General features: G+C 43.4%; 2 protein-coding genes across 3 annotated transcripts in view; one reads left to right on the top strand and one right to left on the bottom strand.

Moving 5' to 3' along the window:
- The window catches only part of IFT46 (intraflagellar transport 46), an 89,996-nt gene extending 86,944 nt beyond the window's left edge, over positions 1–3,052 (bottom strand). The window contains exon 1 of the mRNA XM_065427766.2: positions 2,983–3,052. Coding sequence (XP_065283838.1) covers positions 2,983–3,030 — 48 coding nt within the window. The 5' untranslated portion in view covers positions 3,031–3,052. The remainder of the gene's footprint in view (positions 1–2,982) is intronic.
- On the top strand, positions 3,043–20,506 carry Nubp2 (NUBP iron-sulfur cluster assembly factor 2). Of its 2 annotated transcripts, none has more exons than XM_065427770.1 (9): positions 3,043–3,183; positions 4,147–4,271; positions 4,591–4,679; positions 5,566–5,675; positions 6,949–7,103; positions 7,882–7,992; positions 15,677–15,746; positions 17,963–18,093; positions 20,332–20,506. In XM_065427770.1, exons 1-8 carry the CDS (start codon positions 3,177–3,179, stop codon positions 18,085–18,087), a joined length of 792 nt encoding a protein of 263 aa, XP_065283842.1. In that variant the 5' UTR covers positions 3,043–3,176; the 3' UTR covers positions 18,088–18,093; positions 20,332–20,506. The 2 variants fall into 2 exon arrangements, with proteins under 2 accessions (XP_065283842.1, XP_065283840.1); XM_065427768.1 differs by lacking the exon at positions 3,043–3,183 and adding an exon at positions 3,493–3,645.
- Positions 20,507–22,991: the final 2,485 nt, after the last annotated feature.

Genomic DNA, 22,991 nt, shown 5'->3' with positions numbered 1-22,991 from the left:
TTGGTCATACTCATTTTTTTTCATTTTTGCACTTGATTCAGGTCAAGACTAGTTGGGGGTCAGTCAGTAAAGATTTGACCTGACCCAGTTCAGTTTGGTATGCATAAAACAAATTTCACACAGTGTTGCATGTGCATATTGACAGGCCAGAGAAAAAAAGTATTATGTGATCACAGAGCGAGTGGAGTACAGGGCAGTTTATAATTTTCACACTCTCAAGGGCAGCACACCCCAACAAGCATGTTTTTTTAACTAATGAAGGTTTATGAGACAAATGCCCCATCCTATGATAAGTACGGGCATCGGCTGTTCACATGTGGATGGAACTTGGTCAAAACTGGACCGACTCCCAGCCAACCTATTATGCCACTGTCGCAAAATAGGAGGCCATCATCTGGAAGATCGGCGCATAACAATTCAAGAACTAGTTGAAAAGTTCAAGCTAAGGGTGTGGTTCATGGTAAACATATTGTTCAGAAACATCTGCTCATGTGAAAGGTGTCGGTGAGTTGGGTCCCTCACTTGCTTTCTCCTTTTCACAAGGAAGACCGAGTGACCTGCAGCTGTGAACTTTTGGCTACATACTTTAAGAACCGAGATAACTTTTTTGTAAGAACGATTACATTGGATAAAACAAGGATTCATTATTATGAACCAGAAACTAAATTCCAATCTAAACAATGGAAGCACTATGACTTACCACCCCCCCTCCCCCCCGAAAGAAATCGCACACATGCAACCATGAACTATCAAGGTTATGTTCACAGTTTTTTGGGACCATCAAGGAGTAGTAATGACACATTTCCTGCCAAATTAAAAAAAAATTAAATTATGGGGTTTTCCGTGCTAAAACCACTTTCAGATTATGAGGCACGCCGTAGTGGAGGACTCCGGAAATTTCGACCACCTAGGGTTCTTTAACGTGCACCCAAATCTAAGTACACGGGTGTTTTCGCATTTCGCCCCCATCGAAATGCGGCCGCCGTGGCCGGGATTCGATCCCGCGACCTCGTGCTCAGCAGCCTAACACCATAGCCACTGAGCAACCACGGCGGGTTTTCCTGCCAAATGGTGCCGCCGTAACGGGACCTCTAATGGGAACGGGGACTCGAAAGCTGAAAGCCAAACTGGTCTCAGCTTACAGCGCCCCTTGGGTGCCCTGGAAATTCTACGCTGCCTGCTTTATTATATATACAGGTAGGTGCTCTTGTTCTGGACAGCTAGAAAGCTAGCTGATCTTAATTTAATGAGCCTCGAGCTTAAGCTGGGAAGGGTATCCGTCAGACCAGAATTGCCGAAAAGAAGCCAATAAGTAGATGTTTTGTCCACCATCCGGCCTGCCTTGGAAGACAGCTTGCGATATTTTTTGTAGTTATAACTCTTACATAAACAGATAGTTAGTTTTTAAAACGACTTCAAATGCATCTGCACCCATGAACAAAAGTACACGGGCCACAGGCTCAAAAAAAAAGAATAAAAAATTCTGAACTTGGTAACTCAGACACATAATTAAACTTAAATTGACGAGTACACTGGAAAGTTCATGCAATGCCAAGTTTGGACTGTACAGTCCTCATTTTCAAGTTACAGTCATACATATGCGAAGAATAGTCCTCACTCTCAAATTACATTCACATGCGGAGGACAAAAATTTGGAGGACGCTTAAGCTTCGCCTTTAAGAGGAAAGGAGGAAGCTTTAGTTCGGGCCCAACACCAACGCGGCCTATTCAAATACGTGTAAAATGCAAAAACGTTTTTCTGAGATAACCCCTGGACCGATTTTAATGAAATTTGTTGCATTTGAGAGAGAAAGTTAAATGCTAGTGACTGTTCAAAGCAGAATTTCGATTTAGGGCCTGAAGTTTGTGAAAATGATTTTCAAATGTTTGAAAGTTTGAAAAAAACTAGAAGCACAACATTTACAAATTAATAGCTCTGCATCAAGAATAGATGTCGCAGTTTTGTAAATGGTATCCACTAGATCAATCATTGAAAGCGGACAAATATGGCATTTTATTTTATATCTTACGTGAATTTGTTACGTTGTGTACAAGGGTTCTGCAAAAGCTGTATTTCCATATTTTTCCATATTACACAATTGTTTGAGATTCATGTGTAACACATCAATTTTGTCCACTTTATATTTACTATTAGATGCAATTTACATATACACTTTAATTGCTGAGTTACAGAGTTGTAAACTTGATGGTTTTGTTTTCTGAAAATTTTCGGTGTTGCCACTTTTTAATAAAAAATTGACCTAAATCAATAATTCGAAACCAACAGTCACTATATTTTAAGTTTTTCTTTTAAATGCAACAAAGCTCGTCAAATTTAGTGCAGTGCCATGGCTTCCCAGAAAAACGAATTCTCCTTTTACATGTATTTAGATAGGAGCACCCGAGCTAAAGCTAGCTTCCTCTGAAGAGTGGAACGCACTAGCATTCAAAGTCCCCTGACTGCTTTTCATGCTTCCCAGCAACTGCAGCTTATGTAACCGTAACGTTTAGCAGGAAACGCTCGCGGCGAACGCTATGCACGAAGGCAAGCTTTCTGGTAGAAACGCGGCCTCTTGCGTGCATGGGTCTCCTGTTACTGAAAATGACAACATAAAATATATGCGCTGTCCATGTTTTTTTATTATTATTATTATTATTATTACATTTGTTTGTGGGCTGCCGTTCTCAAAATTCCGGGGAATAACTTTGTAAAAAATGAAAGACAAGGTATGAGCAACTTTGGCGGTAGAAGAGCGGTTGGGTATGCGTGGTTCGGAATTTGGTACGAAATTATTTTTGCCAAAGCGACGTCCAACGCGGGACGCCGACACCGGATTTTCTGCAACACGGCGTCCTTAACGCTGTCGCGTTAAAATCGGCTTTGTATATAACGGAATCCACGGTCCACTTTCGTTCAGGGGAGGGTATGCTTTCTTGTTAACCCTTCACCACACCAAGAAGTCGCGCTTGAAACTGGCTCACCCGATCGCAGCCCAACGTAGATGCAGGCGGCGGGACTGTACGAGGCATCCACGATAGGACGCGAGGAGCGCGTTCTGCCGCCGCTACGCCGTCTTCACCGAGCGATTTGATCGCGCCCCAGGTGTTCTGACGAAAGAATTGCTCCGTAACTCAGCGTTTGCCGAAGAAGGTAGCCACTCAAGGGGAAGAAAGAAATGAGAAGTGAGGGATGGAGAAAAAAGAAGCTGCCCGACAAGTGTGTTTCGCGCGTGGCCCTTGAATGAATAAGTGTGAATGAACGCTGCAGAGTAACAAATAGCTCGGCGTACAGTGAGGCGTGCAGGCATAGTGCAGGTTTCACAAACCTGCGTTTAAAAATGGCGCGCTTCTTGCGCAGTTATATGTTGCTGATTTAATCTTTTGTAACTACTGTAATTTCAATATAATTCACACTTGACATTTCTGAAGTGCCTTATTGTACTACAACAACTTAATTTTAGCTTGAGAAACTGTCAACTAAATTAAGTGAAAGAAGTATGGAAAGAAGAAAACGTTGGAAAGAAGTGATCAAGGGGACAACGTCTATCATTTATCCACCTGGTGGATCCTTACTGCTGATCATGCGTATATCTCTATGCAACTGACGCACCTTGTAAAGCACGGAGGCTCGAATGGCACAAGCAGGTGAGCTGCTGTAAGCCGGGTGTTTCAATATATACCATGCGCGCTTGCTGGTGATCGCGAGTGAAATTGGGAAGCTGAAGTAGCAGGCTAATAGAAGACTGGCATTCACGACACACCGCCGCTCCTTGAGCGCTTGGAAGTTTCTAACACACGAAACCGAAACTCTTATCTTCAGCACGTCATGTGTCCCGAGTTCGTTTGATGCTTTCGCCTTGCTACGATTGCTTCACGCGTATATATGTTCGTGACTTTTGCATTAAGAAACTTGTATCGCATTAACAGAGAACTTTTCGATACCCGTTCACTTGGCGTGACACCACAGTCGTCACGTTTCGACTGCTCTATCGTTCGTTGGCGTCGCTCATGTGATCGATCTCTTGTGAAGTTTATGTATTATTATTATTTTCTTCCGAGGACAAAAGTTTTACTCTCCTTCCCTTAGTTCTCGGGTTGTTTTGGTCGCTACTATGGAAGAGTCTGACACTAATTGATGCCCTGCAGGCGACAGCGACCGCATACTGGCCGGTGTGCAGCACATCATCCTGGTGCTCTCCGGCAAAGGTGGTGTCGGCAAAAGCACCGTCGCTGTGGAGCTGGCGATGACGCTGGTGTCCATGGGAAAGAAGGTACGGAGCTGGTCTCGCGCTGTCGTGCGACATTTCGCAGGCGATCATGAGTTCAGCATACGTAGCAGCAGGGCTTGCTGAGAACATGTTCAGCGTTGAGAGCACCTCGCGGTTTTGGGCAGGTGCTATTCGGTTATTTAACGTCCCAAATATTTGTTCTCGATTAATTCGCCCTCGCCTTACCATCTGCTAGCTTCCTTGGTTATCCCATGGCAGAGCGATCGACTGCTGTGAGGCACTAGTAAATAGTTTGCGTTTTCCTTTTTTTTTCCCGGTGAAGATAAGGGTGGGTTTTCTTATCATTTGACATTGATCACAGGTTGGCCTGCTGGATGTGGACCTCTGTGGACCCAGCATTCCCAAGATGCTCAACCTGGATGGACACAGCATCCACCAATGCCCACAGGGGTATGAACTATACACCTCCAGAGCACATGAATATGAAAGTATAGACAGTATACGTAGGGCATGTACAGTTCGCATTTAATCCTTTCAGGCACTCTCTACATGATTGTGTACGCCAAGATTGTGCATCAGCATAAAAAGCTTTGATGAAAGTAATGATATTTAAAATGTGTTGCATACATCTTGAAACATTTCTAATTGGCATTGTGCTGCAAGTTTGAATAACAGGTTTAAAATGTCTGATTAAAACGAGCTGGGAAGTAGGTGAGTATTTTTGTGCACTGTCAGTATGTCGTCTTATATAACAGGTTAACTTTTTTCATTCTTCACAATGTTTTGCAGCAGGCATGATTTTCAAGTGGCTGGATAGGTGCTTTTCAGGCCTGCTAGACATGATGTTGATGTTCTCGTATCTTATGTTCCAGTAGTGAGCTTTCACATGATGAACACATTCTTTAAATGTGACAAAACTCGCTAAAGAATGTAACATTCTTAAAATATTCTACAGCTGTATGCTTTTACGATTCTGAAGAAGCTAGACATTTCGTGAAAGTAATTTTTCAAGTAATAGAATTAAATGGCACTTGAGAGGGAGAAAGGGAATACCCAAGTAGTACTCAGACCAATATAACTTGGATGTATCAACTTCATAGGAAGTAAGTGCTTGATGTGACTCGTAAGGTAGAGCTATACTTATAAAAAATTACCTTAGTTCTTCATTTCTAAGCTGAGCTGGGATCAGATCTCGAAATATTAATTTAGTACTCCCTTTAACAGTGGACCATACTGTACCTTTCTGAGCATTACACATGTGTTGTGATTCTGTGAAGGTTAGTGACAATGCTAAGGTGCCCATAACAGCAGTATAAACTTGTGGTGGCCACTGCAGGTGGGTTCCAGTGTATGCAGATGCCAGCCAGCGACTAGCCGTGATGTCCATCGGGTTTCTGCTGTCTGACAAAAATAACCCCATCATCTGGAGGGGGCCCAAGAAGCATGGTCAGTCACTCCATTGGCAACATGCCCATTCAAAATACTGGACTATGCTTGCTGGACTATGCTCATTACCACAAGCATAAAGTGCGAATGAAAGGCCAGTGTACAGTCAACCACAAAAGTTTACCGACCACGGGATCTCAGAAAACATTCCATTTCCGAGCAGTGTGTAACAGTAGTCAGGAAAACCGAACGTCACAAAGTTGTTAACATATACTGGTCAAGGCTGTAAATGCGAAAACGAGGCTGTGTTATGAGGCTGCACAGATATTCAGCTTTTTCTTAAATTTTGTCTTCCGTAAAATTGTGTGGTTGTCTGTACACGTTGCATAAAAAATTAGTAACAGCTCAAGACACAGGACGTATGAAGGAGACGGACGCAGTGTTTCGTCCATCTCCTTCCTTTGTCCTGTGCCTTGCGCTGTTGCTAGTTTTTTTATGCAACATGTACCAACCGGCCCAAATTTGCTCTTTATGCTTGTGGTAATGATCAAGGCCAGATAAATTTTTAAAGAAATGATCAATTTGTAGGTCCTTGCAAAGTCTTAGGAGCTTTTGGATTCTTCATTGCTGCTGTTAATGCTTGCTAACTTGTATTGTAGTGTACTATGTATATTTAAACTTTGCACTTGTTTTTTCCTCTAGCCTGTTTTCTTTGCTTCTTAACCTGTTTGCTACCTCATGTGCCCCTCACACTTAGATGCGTCATAGCACATTTAATTTCCCAAAGGTGCACTGAAAGTTGTTTAAGAAATTGAAAAGGAAGTTTTTTTTTTCTTGCATGGCATATATAAAATGGACAGCTGTGGAATTCTGGTTGTTTATTTGAATTGTGAAACTGTGTACACTCGTCATTACAGGCCTGAGAATGTTGGGAAAAAATGTAATGCACCATTGCTCCCTGGGAGCATTGATGTCAAAATGATTTGAGGGCCATTGGTCGCGATTGCACTAACCATCTTCATTGATAAAATGGTGTTCACAGTGTCATCATTTAATGGATCACCAGCTCGCTGTCATCTTCACAGGCTGTAGCTGAAATCAGAGCATTTCAGAAATGCAAGCCATCAAATATTTGACGCATATGTTGGCGATGGTTCACATCACTGAAACCCGGCGGTGCCTCGGGCACATGTACAATGTAAGAGAAAGGGAATGTGATGATAGTTTCCGGAACAGTGGCGAAACAAAGGTGTCATCAAAGCCTCCTTAACCCAATTGTCTCTTAGTGTTGCATTTTGTGGCATCAGTCAGTCCAACACATCCACGTATGCAGCCATGATCCGGCAGTTCCTGGCTGATGTCTGCTGGGGCGAGCTGGACTACCTGGTGGTTGACACGCCTCCAGGCACGTCGGATGAGCACATGTCCACTGTGGAAGTGCTACGTGGACTGAACCCTGACGGTGCCATCCTAGTCACGACACCGCAGGTGAACATTGTTATGCAGCGTCCACGTTTTCTCGTCCGGCATTCTTGCAGCATTCTTTGTCAGTGCACATGGGCCTGGAGCCCCTGCAGTCTCCTGCTTCGGAAATCTCCTAAGCTTGGATTTTGCAAAACATGAAGAAACTGTTGTGGCCTTGTCTTCGAGCCTACGTCGTGAAACTTTCACGAGAAGCACATTCAGAAATTGGCACGCTGCCACAAAAATGGAATAGCAGCCAGAACAAAATAGGTGTGATACAAGTTGGCTAATATATCTGAACGAATTCCTGTGCATCATTTATATTTGCTTCTAAAAAACAACATTGAGGAAATTGGGGGTTAGGCAATCGACAATACTGAGTTGGACTTCATTCCATCCGTTAACAATCCAGAATCTTGGTCTGTGCTAGTTGGAGAACCATACTTCAGAAAATTAACAGCATAAAATGACATTTTTTGTAGCGAGTATGTTTGCCGTAATTACCTGGTTGTTGGCTGTACTAAAAGCAGTTTTTGCTTCCATATAAAGCTAGATTGGAAGTTGGTACCTGTTCTTTTGTATGGGTCCATGACATTTCTGAATCGTTGTTTTCCTGAAGTAGACAGTCCTTCTTTCAAGATGGAGACAGTTATTTGATGTTTAGGGTAATAATATCGCTTGAAAAGCCTGTTGTGTAGTGTCCTTTTGCGCTTGGTACATTAGTTTCCTCTTCTTTGTGCCGTTTGTTTGGTCTATACTTGAAACACAATTTCGCTCACAATAAGTGCTTCTTGGTGTGCAGGCGCTGTCAGTGGCAGACGTGCGGCGGGAGGTGACCTTTTGCCAAAAGACGGGGCTGCCTATGCTGGGCATTGTGGAGAACATGAGTGGCTTCGTCTGTCCCAACTGTGCGGTGAGACGCGGGGCTTGACATGCAACATTTTGCACAGACGAGCTGCACAAAGACTTGGAGGCAATGCCGCCACATACGTACCATGCTGGCAAAAAAAAATATATTTTCGAGAAACTGCAAGCATGAGTTTTCTCAGAGGGCAAGATTAATAGATGCGCTGACATCTTCAAAACTTGCACAGCAAAGATTTTTGTGCAAACTGTCAAACAGCGAAGAAGACAACACTAAATGCAGCCGACTGCTGTTTTTGTCGGTCTGTACCTGTTGTTGGTACTGTGCCAGTTTGCCCAATTTTCTATCTTCTTCTGTGCCCATTTGTTTGCTAAGCATGCAGCTTGTCTGTACTGGACATTACTGGGGCATAGCCTCCTGTATTTTTACAATGCCTGCCCGACCGTTCTGCTATGCATGGAAGCTAGTGGTTCACCACAGTGACACCTCATTTCTTGACATTTAGCACCCATTGTCGCTAGAGCATGGACAACATTTGCTGGGCACTGATGCCTCTCCGTGCCTGCTCCTTTGCTTTTGCGTGAAGCCTGTAACATTCACCATGCCCCGTCGACAGACCAACTACTGGGATAGTGGCGTCCTCTGAGTTTCACTCGGGTTTCGCATCACTGGGCAAACAAATTCAAAAAACTATGACGGTGAGCATCCAGAGGTGTCTCTCTGTCAATCTGCTAGTGTTATGCGAATATTAGAATTTTTGAATAGTAGTTTTGAATATGTTACGCTATTCGGTATTCGCGTTGAGAGCAGTTGTGATATTCGTGCTTTTCAAAGTGTTGGCAAACTCATGGTCGCGAGTTTGTTTTACTGTTTCCTAATCAGTAAGGCACGATCTTTAAAGTTGAAAATAGACTCATAAGTTCGGCAAAACTGTATAAATATTATGGTGGGAGCTTTCAGATATATTAATTGTAGTCATTTCATCAACTTTGTCTAAAAATGGGCAGAAGAAACCGAGCAACAAGCTACAGATATGCCAGCGCCATCTTTGCCACTCTTGGCGCCGTGTTTGGGTTGCCAGCACCCTTTTGTCACTACCACCACGTCCAGACACTAAGCTAGAAAAACAAGTTTCAGATAAATATGGATAGTTGAGAACTGATTGAACTTGGCTCTCATTGGAAACTGCAACATGTGAGAATTGTGATGTGTTTACTACGTGCTGAACAGATACAGTTTTAGTTCATTTCTCTTTTCCATCATTTCAATGAATAAGTCATGTTCGTACATACATAAGTACTATTCTAATAGATAAGTCATACTTGAATTAATTGTGGCCTCATTCGCACACATTAGTTCACATAATAATTGCACGTATGCAATAACTATCTCGAAAGTCACTTTGTGGCCAAGATTTTTGAACGCCAGCTATTTGACATTCGATTCGAAAATCTACTGCCAAAATCACTATTCGCTTTGAACTCAAAATGCACTATTTGCACAACCCTGCTGTTTGTCCATCGATCTGCCTGTCTGTCTGCAAGTAATCTGCACAACTTGTTCTTTGATGAAATGTCTACAGTAACTGAGATCAGCTTTCTGTCGGTAGTTTAAGCACTTCCTCAGAATGTCGGAAATCAGCAAATCAGACGTGGCTACGACCAAGGTGTCGAACTGAAAAGATTTCTGATTTGTGGTTTAGTTCGCGCTCAAGCTTCTGCCTGTTTTCTAGCTCAGTTCAGGTTCAGCTTCAGAGCAAAATATAATGGTTTGAACCAGCTGGAACCAGTTCATACTGGTTCATAATGGTCTGGAATTAAGGAGAACCAAAGTTCTAGAAAACAATGTTTTCCAGCCTCACTTGCAAATTTATTTCAGCGTGAAATAACCCTTCATTTGACCCTTAGGTGGACGTGGACTGAAGTACGAGGTCGATCTCAAAAGTTCATGCACTGAGTCCACAAAAAAGTGGGAGACCCTAAAACACATTCAAACAGGGATAAAATACAGTTAATGGAAGCAGTGGCAGTAAGAATAGAAAATGTAAGAAACCAAGGAAACAAACCTGGCACTTAAAGGGACACTAAAGGCAAATATTAAATAAAGCTAAAGTGATAAAGTAGTGCTCGAGAATCTCTAAGGCATCAATATTATCGTGAATAGAGCATCAATAATAGAGAAATTGAGGTAAATGCAGAACATGATTAGAGTCTTCCCCGGGACATTCAAGTAGTTGCCCGATGACGAAAGCACTCCTCAGTTAAATTCTGTCACTAGTACTCAACCACTCATTGCAAAAAACATCCTTGTATTGTATTATAAGACAAAATAAAATGCTACCTGTCCAGTTTCGTTTCTTAGCAAGAACTTATTGAAATTACCCTTGACAATGACGTGGGCGGTTGAAAGGTTTCATTTTCGCTCGACTCTGCGCCGCCCACGCTTTTGTGTTTCACTAGTTTCGTTATCGCGTAGTGCTGCACTGGTTTTGGTGGCACGCGAAACTCGCACAAACTGCAAGTAGCAGACAATTCAACTTCCATGTGACGTCATGAGATGCCCGAACGGTCTACGCCACTTGACCAAAAAGCAGCTGCAGTGGCAAATCCACCGCTCTGTCTTGGTTTAGTACCGCTGTCTGTCAGGTGCCGTTTTACTCGCCGACAGCAGCAAACGGTGGTGATGACGTATACAATGTCAGCACTACGAAAAAGGTATTTGGACCCTTCAGATGCAATTTTCTCCTAAACCAAGTCTTTTTTTTTTTTTTTGGCACGAAACGAGCGTTGTGGAATTTCTAGAATGGCATCTTAACAGTCTCTGTCGACTTGATATTTGCCTTTAGTGTCCCTTTAAAACCCCAGAATTTAATAAAGGAAAGAAACAAACAAACAAGCAAGCAAGAAAAGCAAGCAGGCAGGCAGGCAGGAAAGCAAGCATTTCCAGTCTACTTGCCATAAGCGTGAAAAGTTATGATTTTGACTACGAATTCAAGCTTAAAAAAAGAAACTTTGTACATGTTCAGTGTACTAGATAAAAAACTTGCTCTATACCCTAAATGCTTTCATATGTTTTTTTTATTTTTAAGGCTGTATGGCATTCTGAAAGTTACATAGAAAAATATACTTCTGAAGAGCAGTCCAAGGGTGGGGTTTGGCTTAAACAACATGCAGGGATGAGATATGAGAGCTTGGCTCCGATGGCCATGCGAAGGTGGCTTACCTTTATCATTAATTGATGCTGGATGGGGCATATATGTTTTATGCAGATGCGCCTTCTCAAACCATTAGTCGGCATTGTGGGAGAGGGTGAAGCGGTGCTGCAGAGAGCTGCTCTCTCCGCTTGAAAAGACCTGGTTGAGTTCTAGTACGAGCATGACTGCTGTACGACAAGGCAGAATTTTATGCATGCACTTTACGTGCAACCAATTTGTAGTCTCAGTCAAAATGAAGATCAATGAACAGACGGTAGAAATTATCAATATCAAACTTCAAAAGGATGCCATAAACTTAAAGACTCTGCTCAGGTGAGTCCAGCGTTTCTTCAGGAAGACTCCCCAAGGAAAATGCAAGATAAGGCTGCCCCTCTACCTCGTGTGAAATTGGAAGCATTGAATGTGTGCATTCAGTTGTGCTCTGTGACTACTGAACGACTGTTAGAATGACAGCAGAAGCCCTTGATTTGAGAAAGCCATCTGTTCACCAGATATTGATTGAAAATTTGAAAATGAAGGAGGTTTTCGCTGTCACAGTTGACGACAGGCTGACACGTTTGTCACAAGCATTCACTTTATTCCCACTCTCTACGACTTTTTCACCACCCTTCCCTCCACGCATGATGCACCACACCCACCCTCATGCTGCCCGTGCCTTCCTTTCCTCTCGCCACCACACTCGCGCCACCTAATCCTCTGTGTGGTAGCTACAGTCAATCGCGTATGCGGCCTTCAAGAGCCATGCCTTGCCTCGCCTCACTTGGAGCTCTTGGTTCGCTTACGCCGCCACTCTCTCCTCACAACTCCCCCCCCTCCAAACTGTGAGAAGAGAGTAGCTGTGGTTCACAGTAGAGCACCAACTGCTCTGCGTGGGCAATAGTTCAACAGTGTCTTGTAGTAGGGTCATTCAAAACAAAGTTCTTGCCTAGCCGCTTGACCACTAAATAAGGTCCACACCGCCGCGGTGCCAACTTGGCTGAGACACCCTTGGCAGGATCACTGAAGGTGGGACTATCTAAGAGCACGAGGTCACTGTCTGCAGTGGTTGTTGGCTGCCGATGATGGTAGTAACTGGTCTTCTGCACTTGCCAAGCAGCTGCTTCGTGCTTCTGAGCTTGCTTGAGGGCCTCTACAAGGCACTGCCTCTGTTGTCATCAACCTGTGTCATACTGCTGCTGCGATCTGCTCGTGTTGCATGATGGAACTGTTTGGTCTTCCCCAGCAGATGCTGCAGCAACTCTTCAGGCACGTTCACCACCTGTCCATGTGCATTCCGGAAAAGTCCCCACTTGTCACGATAGACGACAAGCCGACACGTTAAGACTCAAACATTCACTTTATTCCCACACTCCGCGACTCTTCCACCATGCCATCTCTCCGGGCACACCATATGGCACCCACCCTCGTGCTGCCTGTACCTTCCTTCCTTGTCACCGCTGCACTCGTACCACGTAGTCCTCTGTCTGGCAACTATAGTCGACTGTGTGGGCAGCCTCCGAGAACTGCAGCTTGCCTTGCCTCGCCTCACTCGGAGTCTCGGTCCACTCACGCCGCCACAGTTTTTTCGCACCACCAAGATGGTTCCAGAAGTGTGTACTGCTGAGCAAAAGTTGCGATGAAAAGAATATTGCTGTGATTACAAAACTATAAATCCCAGCGATGAATTATTACAAGGTGTAGTCAAGGCCAAAAAAACTGAAGTTTACGAATACGACATCGAGGCTGAAACCGCAGAGCAAGGAGCTGATAAATTAAAGATTAAAGATTAAAGATTAAAAAATTAAAGGACGAAAAAGCGTGGAGGAACAAAGCAAGAAGTCAGTCTTGTTGAGCATGTTTTTTGGCACCCGTGGAATTGTGCTTCATGAATCTGTACATGAAGGTCAAACTGTCAAGGCATCTTTCACTGTGGAGCTCCTGAAGCATCTGACAGATTGTGTGTGCCCTACTCGTCACATTGAGTCCTCCTACAATTATTTTGTTCCCCATATGGTAAACTGGTACTACGGGGACGGCGTTTTGGGGTTGTGAGGACAATTCAAAAGCAAGGCAGGCGGCTACTGAAGTGCTTAACTGAAGTGGACTTCCAAGGGTACTCGCAGTACTGGATGAAGATGTGGAACCAGTTTGTTTACTAATAAGGCGTATTTTGAAAGTGACAACATTACTATACCTCAGTGTACATTTGGCACAGATCTTGTACCCCTGATGTCTTTAATATTACACAAGAAATTTAAGGCACTGTGAAAGGCGCAGGGGTGCTGTGATGTGTTTTCGAAGGACACAGTGTCCAGTGCATTGAACACACATTTAATTCCATTTAGCTGCACCTGTAAGCTGCCTTACACCTGTGTGCACATCAGTTGAGGTATCACTGAGGAACTAGTATACTAAGGTTTAGGTTATTTGGCTTCGACTAATAATTATAAATTTGGTAGCTTGCTGAATAATGGATGTAGTATATCAATTAATTTATGGCGATAATGCTCTGCATTTAAAAAACAGCTGCCGAGGTTGTGTTTCTCCTAGTGGTGTTAGTTTGCATTTACATCAACCTATACTGGTGGCTTGGTATCACTCCAAGTACTTGTATTCAGTAGGGCAAGCTTGTGTCACACTGCAGATTCAGAGTGCTAAATAAAGATATTTACTTCTTTATCATGTACAGTGCTCACGGAATGAAACGTATCAATTTGGGGCTAACTAATGTGCATACTTTTGTTTCCACCGGCTCCAATTTGTATAGAATCAACATAATTTTTGGCACTTACACTTACATCGGAGCCCTCGTCAGCATTGGTGACGAGATTCCTAGCGACTTGACATAATACTCTCAAGTACTTTGCACATATGCAGGGTTCTACTAAGTGCTCCCTGTCGCGTTTCATTCCTTGAGCACTGTACATATCTGGCCTGTAGATTCAAAGGTGGGATATTCTGCCCTCTTTCTTTCACTGTCATTGTCACATGAAGCATGATGTTATTTGAGTCATGCCTGTAGCGTGGGAAACATTTGCAGATTACAGGAGGCTTCGAGCCTTTGTCCAACATTTCCCCTCTGATGTGCCCTTGTAGAGCATCCTATTGTTTTCTGAATCATTTGTTGAATAAGTTTGGAACAATTCCTTGAGTAAGCTCCGTTTTAGATTCAGTTTCAAGATGACGGAGAGAGAGAGATAAAACATCTTTATTGAAGAGTCCCTGCTGGTTTCAACAGGGGAACGGAAAGGCTGGGAGGCTGGTCGGAAAAACAGTTTGGTTCAGCTTTGGTTCAGCCTAATATAATGATTCAGCTCTGGTTTTTGATTCAGGTCCAGTTTGGTTCAACACGCTGGCTACGACAAAATGTGACGGAGACTATGTCTTTTGACCTATTGTCAAGCCTGGCAGCAATCAGAATCACAAAAAACAAAATAGGCTTTCATAACTGAATGTTTTCAATGTTAATCTTTTACCTTTTCCTTCGCTTTTTGTGTCTTCCACTGGCTTCACCAGTGTTCACTTTTGGACGCTCATGAAAGACATAAAGTTAAAGAAAAAAGACAGAAGGATGAACATGAGCGTTGATTGTCAAGCCATCCAATGACTGCCACGCAGGCGGTCAGTAGAAAGTTACAGTCGCGCGCCTGCAGCTACCCAAGTATGCAGCACGTGAGAGCGTGCATACATAGCAAAGTGTGCTCCTGCAAAGCAGCAGTAGTTGGCTGGATGCAAAAGCTGAGAGGTGGATTGCTTATTGGCACATAGAAAAGCCAATTGGATGTGGCTCAGCGTCACCATATGCCAGCTTCAGAAACTGCTGTAGCCAACTCATGCAGCTTCCTTCATTTGGAGCCATCTTGGAAAATTCACTCTTGTGGGCTTGTGAGAATGTCATGCAGAGCCTGCAGCAGCGACTTGGCGGCTGCACGCAAAATGCCTGTTGCACTCCTGCATACTCTGCACGCTACACTGCTGCCTCCGAGGGCTCCCTGCGTATGCAGAGCTGTTGCGAACGCCCAACTATAACTGTTTAGTATTGCCACAACAGCTGCATAGTTGAACTTCTCTCTTGAAGGCTCAAGTATGCCCACTGAAGAGTTCCTGTCCTTCGAGTTCATCCTAGCTTCATAGTCTACGTGCACTCAAATTTTCCTTGTGAGAGCATTTGATTTCATGAATCGATTTCATTGTGGATCAGATAGTAAACAGATTTAGATGATATTCTACTTGAGGTTAAAAGGTATAAATGGAATCGAGCTGACCATGTAATGCATAGGGCGGATAACCAGTGGTCTACTAGAGTTACAGAATGGGTGCCAAGGGACGGGAAGCACAGTCGAGTACAGTTAGAAAATTGGGTGGTGTGATGAAACTAGGGACTTCATAGGTACAAGATGTAGTCGGATTATGCAAGACAAGGGTAACTGGAGGTTGCTTGGAGGGGCCTTCATCCTGCAGTGGGCATAAGTAGAATGATGATGATGATCTTTTGTTGTTTGTAAAAAAAAAAAACACTGACTCTTGTTGATTTTTCAGGAATGCAGCAACGTCTTCTCCAGCGGGGGCGGAGAGGAGCTTGCCAAGATGGTCAACGTGCCCTTTTTGGGTGAGCACCACTTGTGCCGGGGTGGAGAATTACTGGAAGTGCAAATTGTAACTGAACAGGAGTGTGGTGCTTCAGAGCAGTGGCAGAGATAGGAATTTGGGTTTTGTGGTGCAAAGCAAGCAGCTCTTTGGCACTTTTCATTCGTGTATTGGTTGTCTTTGTGGACATCAACACACAATTATAGTAGTGGAGAGGGCTACGTGTTTGCAACCTGCAGTCATTTACGGGTGGTGAGCTGATTATATGTACAATTCAAACCTTGGTATAACTCTGGTGAGTAGTACTGATGTTTGGGCTAATTTTTACATAGTTAATCTAGATGCTATCGCACAGGCACCTGTGTACATTTCATGTGTCTTTATCTCCTCATCTTTCTCCCGCCATAGCAGCTAGATTAACTTCGCATAACAAGCACGGATACAGCGAAATAAATTTGTAATGTTACTGCCTCCATCATTTTTATGGGGAAGTGTTCATACAAGGGGTTTATTTACACTGCACGGAAAGATGCTAAAGTGGGGCCAGCACAACAAAAATGGCGGACAGGCCACACTTCGTCCTTCCTCTTGCTCGCTACACATCAACAGCTTCTTCTTCTTAACACTGGCTCATAACATTTGCATGTAATTCATGTATGCTTATAACGAATATCAGGTGTTAAATAGGTATTTTCATGTCAGAGGCAACATCATTATAATGAGATTGGACTGTTAATAGCAAACAGCAGGTGAGATAGATTAGTGCTTCGAGGTGTTCTAAGAATCACCCTTACGGAGAACAGAGAATGTAGCTTCCGTAAGTGAAAAAATGACAAATTCCAGACAACTGGTGCCACCAGCATGATCTATTTGTAGATAATTGGTCATTTGCAGTCGAGCACTGATCTCAAGAAAGTTATTATTGTTCTTTTCAACATGAAAAGAAGTGCATTTTGCCAATTTGTTGTATTTATTTACGGAACTTGATGGTGCTGCATGTTCACACTGTGTTGTCGGCGCTATATGTTGAAGTGCGGTGCCCCTTTGTGCAGGTTTCTGAACCAGTGCTGGTAGTAGTGTCTAGCAGAGCAGTACCTGTGGTATCGCCAGCTAAGAATGCTTATTTGTCAAAGGCAACATGAATTGCAGGAGAATTGGGGGTTTCCATCGCAATTTTTCTCTGCAACTATGTCATCACATGACATAAGGCAAACACTGAAAGGTTCCTAGAAGCGCATTCCGTCAGTTGAAATTGATTAAGCATTGGCCTTTAGTGCCCTTGAAAGGGACATTAAAGAGAAAAAGTAAGTTGAGCTGTATGAGTAAATTACGCTTCTACATTACCAAAAGAATCAAAGCACTTTTACCATGAGTGGACGCTTGATAACCCAGAAGCGGCGCAAAAAACGAAAGACAGCTGGCACTGCTGCCTTGGAGTTCTAGGGAACGATGGAGCATGTTGGATTTAGTACTCACTGCCCCCCTTGAAGCCCTTGGGTTTAGCGAGAGCAAGGGGAAAGCAAAATGTCTGCAATAGAGATTTGTAAGAGGCGATTGGAAGATTGGTGAAAGAAAAGTGGGGAAATGACAAACAACGGAGGCGTACAAAAACAAAGTTCAAAATAGGGGTTCAGAAACATTGGTTATGGGAATTCATCGTGGTTTTTTTTTCCTTTTCTTTTTTAACATAAGTAGGACATTAGGCAATAAAATAACAAAAACTTGGTGGTGCAACCCACCGCCTCGTTTCAAAGGGGACACTCAGAACATCCATCCCCATCCCGCACCAGCTTGCCGTGATGTCATGGATTCTGGGGGCCTCTGCTCGGGCCTTGTAAATCTCTTATTGGTAAAGATGGGCTACGTTGCACTCTAAATGACCCGAAGACTTGACTCAGCAAGTTGCGAAAGCATATACTACTTGACCAGGATGGCCAGAGTACGAAAAAAAAAAATTCTTTGAAATCTGTGACGTCGCACTGAGGTGCCGGTGCCAGGTTTCAGCATGAAATTATATATATATATGTTTGACCTTCATTTTCTTTCTTCTGGTATTTAACCTCTTAGCGTGAAAATTATCAAAGCACAGTTTTAAAAGAGTACTTTGTCAGCCTGAACTGATTTGGTGTTTCTCTTTAGGGTCCTCTTAGATAGTTGCATGTCTGACTGCCGGCTCATGCAGGTCTTGAGAATGTGTAGTATACTAATGATTCCTTGTTCACAATTGACATGCTGCAGGACGCATTCCCTTGGAGCCAAGGCTCGCGGAATGCATGGAGCATGGCACCAACTTTATGGACAAGTTTGCCAATTCCGCCACGGCAGCAGCTTTCAAGGAGGTGGTGGCGAAAGTGGCATCTTGATTCACGGTAATTTTGGGTGGTTGTTTGGCTCACAGCGTTAAACGTTCTAGAGTAGTACTAGAGTATTGAGAGGTGCCATCGTAGGGGGCTGCTGTGGGTTAACTTTGGCGACTTGAGGCTCTTTAACTCTTCCTGTGCAACGGACAAATCTTTCTCATCCAGACCTTACCTTTTCTCCAATATATGCCGCTGACGAGTATCGCTCATCCGTAGATTACCTTTCATCTGCCGAGTGCCACAGCCAAGAAGCAGTTGTTTTACCATTTTGGTGTGAATACTGCTCTTCTACAAAACACAAGCTTCCCAAAGTCAGCTTATTCGTGGGTGGGGTTGGCGGAAACACAGCGGGTCTGACTCTCCTGGGTTTTAAGAATAGCGGCACAGAGTTCGCAGCTGCGATGGCTGCCTTTTTTAGCGCTGGTGTTCTTGGATGTTTTTTTACCTCAAGAAAAGAAGCATACCTGGAAATCTCTAGTGAGTCGTGTTCAGAGCACCACCTTAATTCGAACACTTGTGAGGGTGAGTTTGAGCCTCTGGTGACGTCTTGCATGGACGCAGCTCAACGTACACACTTTCCTGTCTGCGTTTCTGCAATTTTCTTTCTGGAAATGACCCATCGCACTGAGCACAACAGAATCGCGCTTGACTTCTGTTTGTAATGACGTTGAGCCTGTCATAGACTGCTTCTGTCACCATGCCTATCTGCAACTCAAAAGCATAAAAAAGAAATTGCCTGTAAGGGACAACCCAAAATAAAGAACTGCTGATATTATAATAGCAAAGGTTGTTCACAATCGATTAGCTGATAAAATGACCCGGAAAAGCTTGGTGGCTTTCTGAAAAAAAAAAAAAGTGGCACCTAGAAAGTGGTACATGAGCATTTTTGCATTATCCCAACATTGTAACGTGGCCGTAAGGACCAAACCTACGGCTTCATACACAGAAGCAGAATGTCAAAGCCATTGAGCCACTGTGACTAGTCAATACCAGCACTGGCATGGTACCATGCTGGTACCATGCTGGTTAATATACAGTTAAACGTTGTTATAACAGAGTTGAAGGGGGAGCCAGAATTACTCTGTTCTATTCACTACTTCGTTATGTCCCGTTTTGTCATGACAGGATTTGGCTGTACAGCATGTGCAGGTTGGAAGTTCCATAATTGAACATGCAAAGATTACGTTTTTCGACCCTTGGTTCATCTCGAAGCTTACTTTCGGAAAGGAAGGCTAAACCATGCACCAAACAAACTTTTATCAGATTCCTTGGTCTTGACAGAGCATGAAAGCCTCATTGCATTAAAATTTCGGTTTAACCTCTATGCAGGCTTTTAAGTAGTACAAGCAATTCATTAAGCCCAGTAAACTTTGTGTGTCTAATAAATTGTGTCATTGTTCAGAGAAATGTCACATTATGCACACGCAAAAGTCATTTACATTTCATCAGTAATTATGCAATTATGCATAAGCAAAAGTAATTTTGAGGTAATTTAGGCAACATATACCATGTTTTTTAAATGTTAACCGAATTTAAGAAAAGAAAATACCTGGGGCATATAGCACAAATCTACTCATTGAGCTGGATTACTCAAAGAGGCAGACATTATTTATACTGGAAATCAAAATGTATTATTGACAAATTAGCAACATTTCACTAATAAACCTTTTAACTAATTACTTTATTGCACATGTTGCATTATATTAATTGAAGCCTGTGATTTCACAAGGCACATCCTAGTGGAACTAATTTTTAAGCTATCACCAGGTTTGAGATAAGGGTGGTCAAACTTGTGCCAAGAATGCACTGTTGTTCCTCTGACTTTTTTAGCAAAACACAGTTTTTTATGCTTTGAATGGAACAACGCATTTTGTCAAAAAAATTTGGGAGTGCCTTTCTTAAAATAGGTGTCATCCTCAAAATTCGTTCCAAGTGGGTACTACTTCCGACGTCAACAGCCACTATTTGTCAATTGCAACATGTGCCATAAAGTAATTAGAAGTTAACTAGCAAAGCTTTGTTAATTAGGCAACCATGCATATTGATTTCTTGCGCAAGTAATGTCTGCCTCTGAGAGTAATGTAGCTCACAGAATTGTGCTACATGCGACGGGTAATTTTCAAACGTTCTGCCAACAATAAAAAACAGCACCACATGTTGCAGCGGCTTTTACCTTTTATAGTTTTTGAAAGATTGATTGAGACAGTTATACTGTTTATGTCATTGTCCTTTTCTCTCTCTCTCTAGGTTCTGGTTCCACATGCCATCAAGCTAGGAAGGCATGGCAGCCCAGAGAACATGTGAGCAATTCACATGGTCACAGAAATCACAGCAATCACAGCAATTTTTACCACCAGAAGAGACCTCTGTGAGATGGTGCCTGTACCATAGTGTAAATACAGCTAAATGCAGCTTTCGTAAACTGCGTCATCTTATTCAAAATCTACTTGAACACCCCTTCTCAACTGGTGCTTGGCTTTCTAACATCTTGATGCTGGTTTCATCACATTATAGTACTGTACCACTTTTGGTGACTTAGCACTCCTGCACTAAATTTAGAGCAATGCTATCATCCTCTGGTCTCTTAATGCATTTTACCTGATGGGCCTGATCGGGGTCATGTGATGCAAGAGCACCCAAATGAAAGAAGCACCACGTTGTGTTTCCTTCACCAACAGTTATACAATAGAACCTCGTTCAAACATTCTGGAAAAAAAAAAAACTCAAGAAGAAAACATAGTAATAGGGAAAACGTATGATGCGAAGTCACTAAAAGAATTTTCGCAAGCTCGACTGTAGTCGACATCTATGTAATGCGAAGCGTCGCAAGAATTGTTGCAGCACGATGCGTCGACGTGCATTTAGCTTGCGGGGCTTGAGCAGCCTAAGACGTGCATCGCCGTTTTTTGCGGCTTTGGCAACGTTATCTTTGCGCTCCTGGGTCAACAGCATCTTCGAGCAGGGCATTTTTGGCCGGAAGTTTTGACGTGCCCACTTGGCGTGAATCGTTGCAGCACGTGATGGTGATGTGCATTGAGCTCGCCGGGCTCAACACGCATGTTGTCATTTGCATGATTTTTCAAGACAGTGACGGGGAAATGCAAACAAAATTGAGCTGGTTGGTGTTGTGTCGGCAGCGGCAGGCAAGTGGGGGCCCCCGGCCAGCGTACGCGCGGCGAATGCCGGCACAGTGAAGGAGACTCGGAGCTGACTGCTCCCGATGAAAACCAGAACGAAGACTCAGCCGACCCGCGGCCGTTTATTACTAATAAAGGCTTCACACGCCAGATGACACCTCCAGATTGGCCCAAGCTCGTCACATGACAGAAGGGGGAGGCGCCATCTAGCTAAACAACTACAAAACATACATGTACGATAACACAGAGATCTGACAGGGGGCGACACTATATTACAGTTGGCGACGTATGAATACGATGCTGCAACACCAAACATGATGCACTCACTTCATGCCGCCTGCAGCAGGAAGTGACGGCCTCACGCCGGTCAACGTGCCGGGTGTGTCAGATACAGAAGGGCCATCATTCACTTCCATGTCATCGGCATGAACAATCGTCAGAAGCTATGGGAGCAGGAAACATATCCTGGCCACGATGTTTTCATCTCACTATCAACGGCGACTGCAGTTACAAGTTACAACGCGCAGCTAATTCTGCAGACACTCCGGAGCTAGTATTGCAGTCACAAAGGCAACAATACTTCCTGGTGTCGAGGCCAAGAACCTAAGGAATCAAACGTGGCAAGCAGAAAGCGAGCGGCAACTCCAGCAGCCAGTGGCACTCAAAGATACCATAAGCTAAGCCACATACAATGTGCTGATCCCAGTATTCAACACTCAATGCGCACACTTGGCTTACGTAAGCGGGACGTCATGCTGCCTCCCAAGATATTTCTTTCCTCCATGGGGTCAACCTTTAACCCTTTGAGTGCTGGGTGTTCCTGCCACTGTGCCAGAGGCTTTTCCATAGTGCATCAATTTCTGTCTAGCAGATTAGCAGGTTTTAGATTCAAGTGGCACTTGTCGACAATATTACCCGAGGCTTTCCTGGTCCGAGTATTCAAATTAAATGCTTTGGCCTCTTTGTAGCTACCATTTTCTTTTGAACACACTCCGTAGTCAATATTGGATTTCTCCGAACCAATAAGACAAAAACTGCTTCGATGTCTTTAGTCGATGATATGCAAGCTCAGAGATTGATGTGACCAACCTCGACATGCGCAAGATGGATACGCTTTATCACAACACCCATTGTATGCAAGCAAAAGCCACCCCCATTTAGTTTTTATGTATATAGTGTGGTCATCAAATGAGGTTTTTCACATTTGTGAATTATCTTTGCTAAGGCAGAAAGTGAGCAGAAATTGTGACACAGTTTTTACTCGGGCATGGCAAGCGGAGTGCACAGGAATTCAGGTGAGCTATAGTGGGAACCTCTCAGCACTGTTTCTTAAGGGGACACTAAAGCAAATATAATTTCACATGTACCTATTAGTAAGTTATCCTTCTAAAATACCAGAAAACTACTGTTACCATGAGAGCAGGCTTGGTAAGACGGAAAGGTGCAAGAACAAAGCACTGGCGATGACATTGCCTCAAAGTTCCTGCACGAGCTTTTTGCAGTGTTGTGGATTTGGCAACATCTGCTTGGGCCTTGTTAAACTTGTATTAACAAAGATAATCTGTATCGTATGCTGAAAAAAAAAACAGACTGAATTTACAAAGTTTTGAGAACTTCCACTGAGCGACAATGGCCTAAATATGAAAAGATGCTTTGAAATCCGTGGCGTGACAGTGACTTATTGGTGGGAAATTAAAAAAATTGAACTTGGACTTCCGTTTTCTCTTTTTTAATAATCAACCTATTATGGAGACATTAATGAAAATGGAG

The sequence above is a fragment of the Dermacentor albipictus genome, chromosome 8 (genome assembly GCF_038994185.2).
Source record: "Dermacentor albipictus isolate Rhodes 1998 colony chromosome 8, USDA_Dalb.pri_finalv2, whole genome shotgun sequence".
NCBI lineage: Eukaryota > Metazoa > Arthropoda > Arachnida > Ixodida > Ixodidae > Dermacentor > Dermacentor albipictus.
The sequence above is the reverse complement of the archived record's forward strand: the minus strand, read 5'-3'. Positions and strand labels throughout refer to the sequence as shown.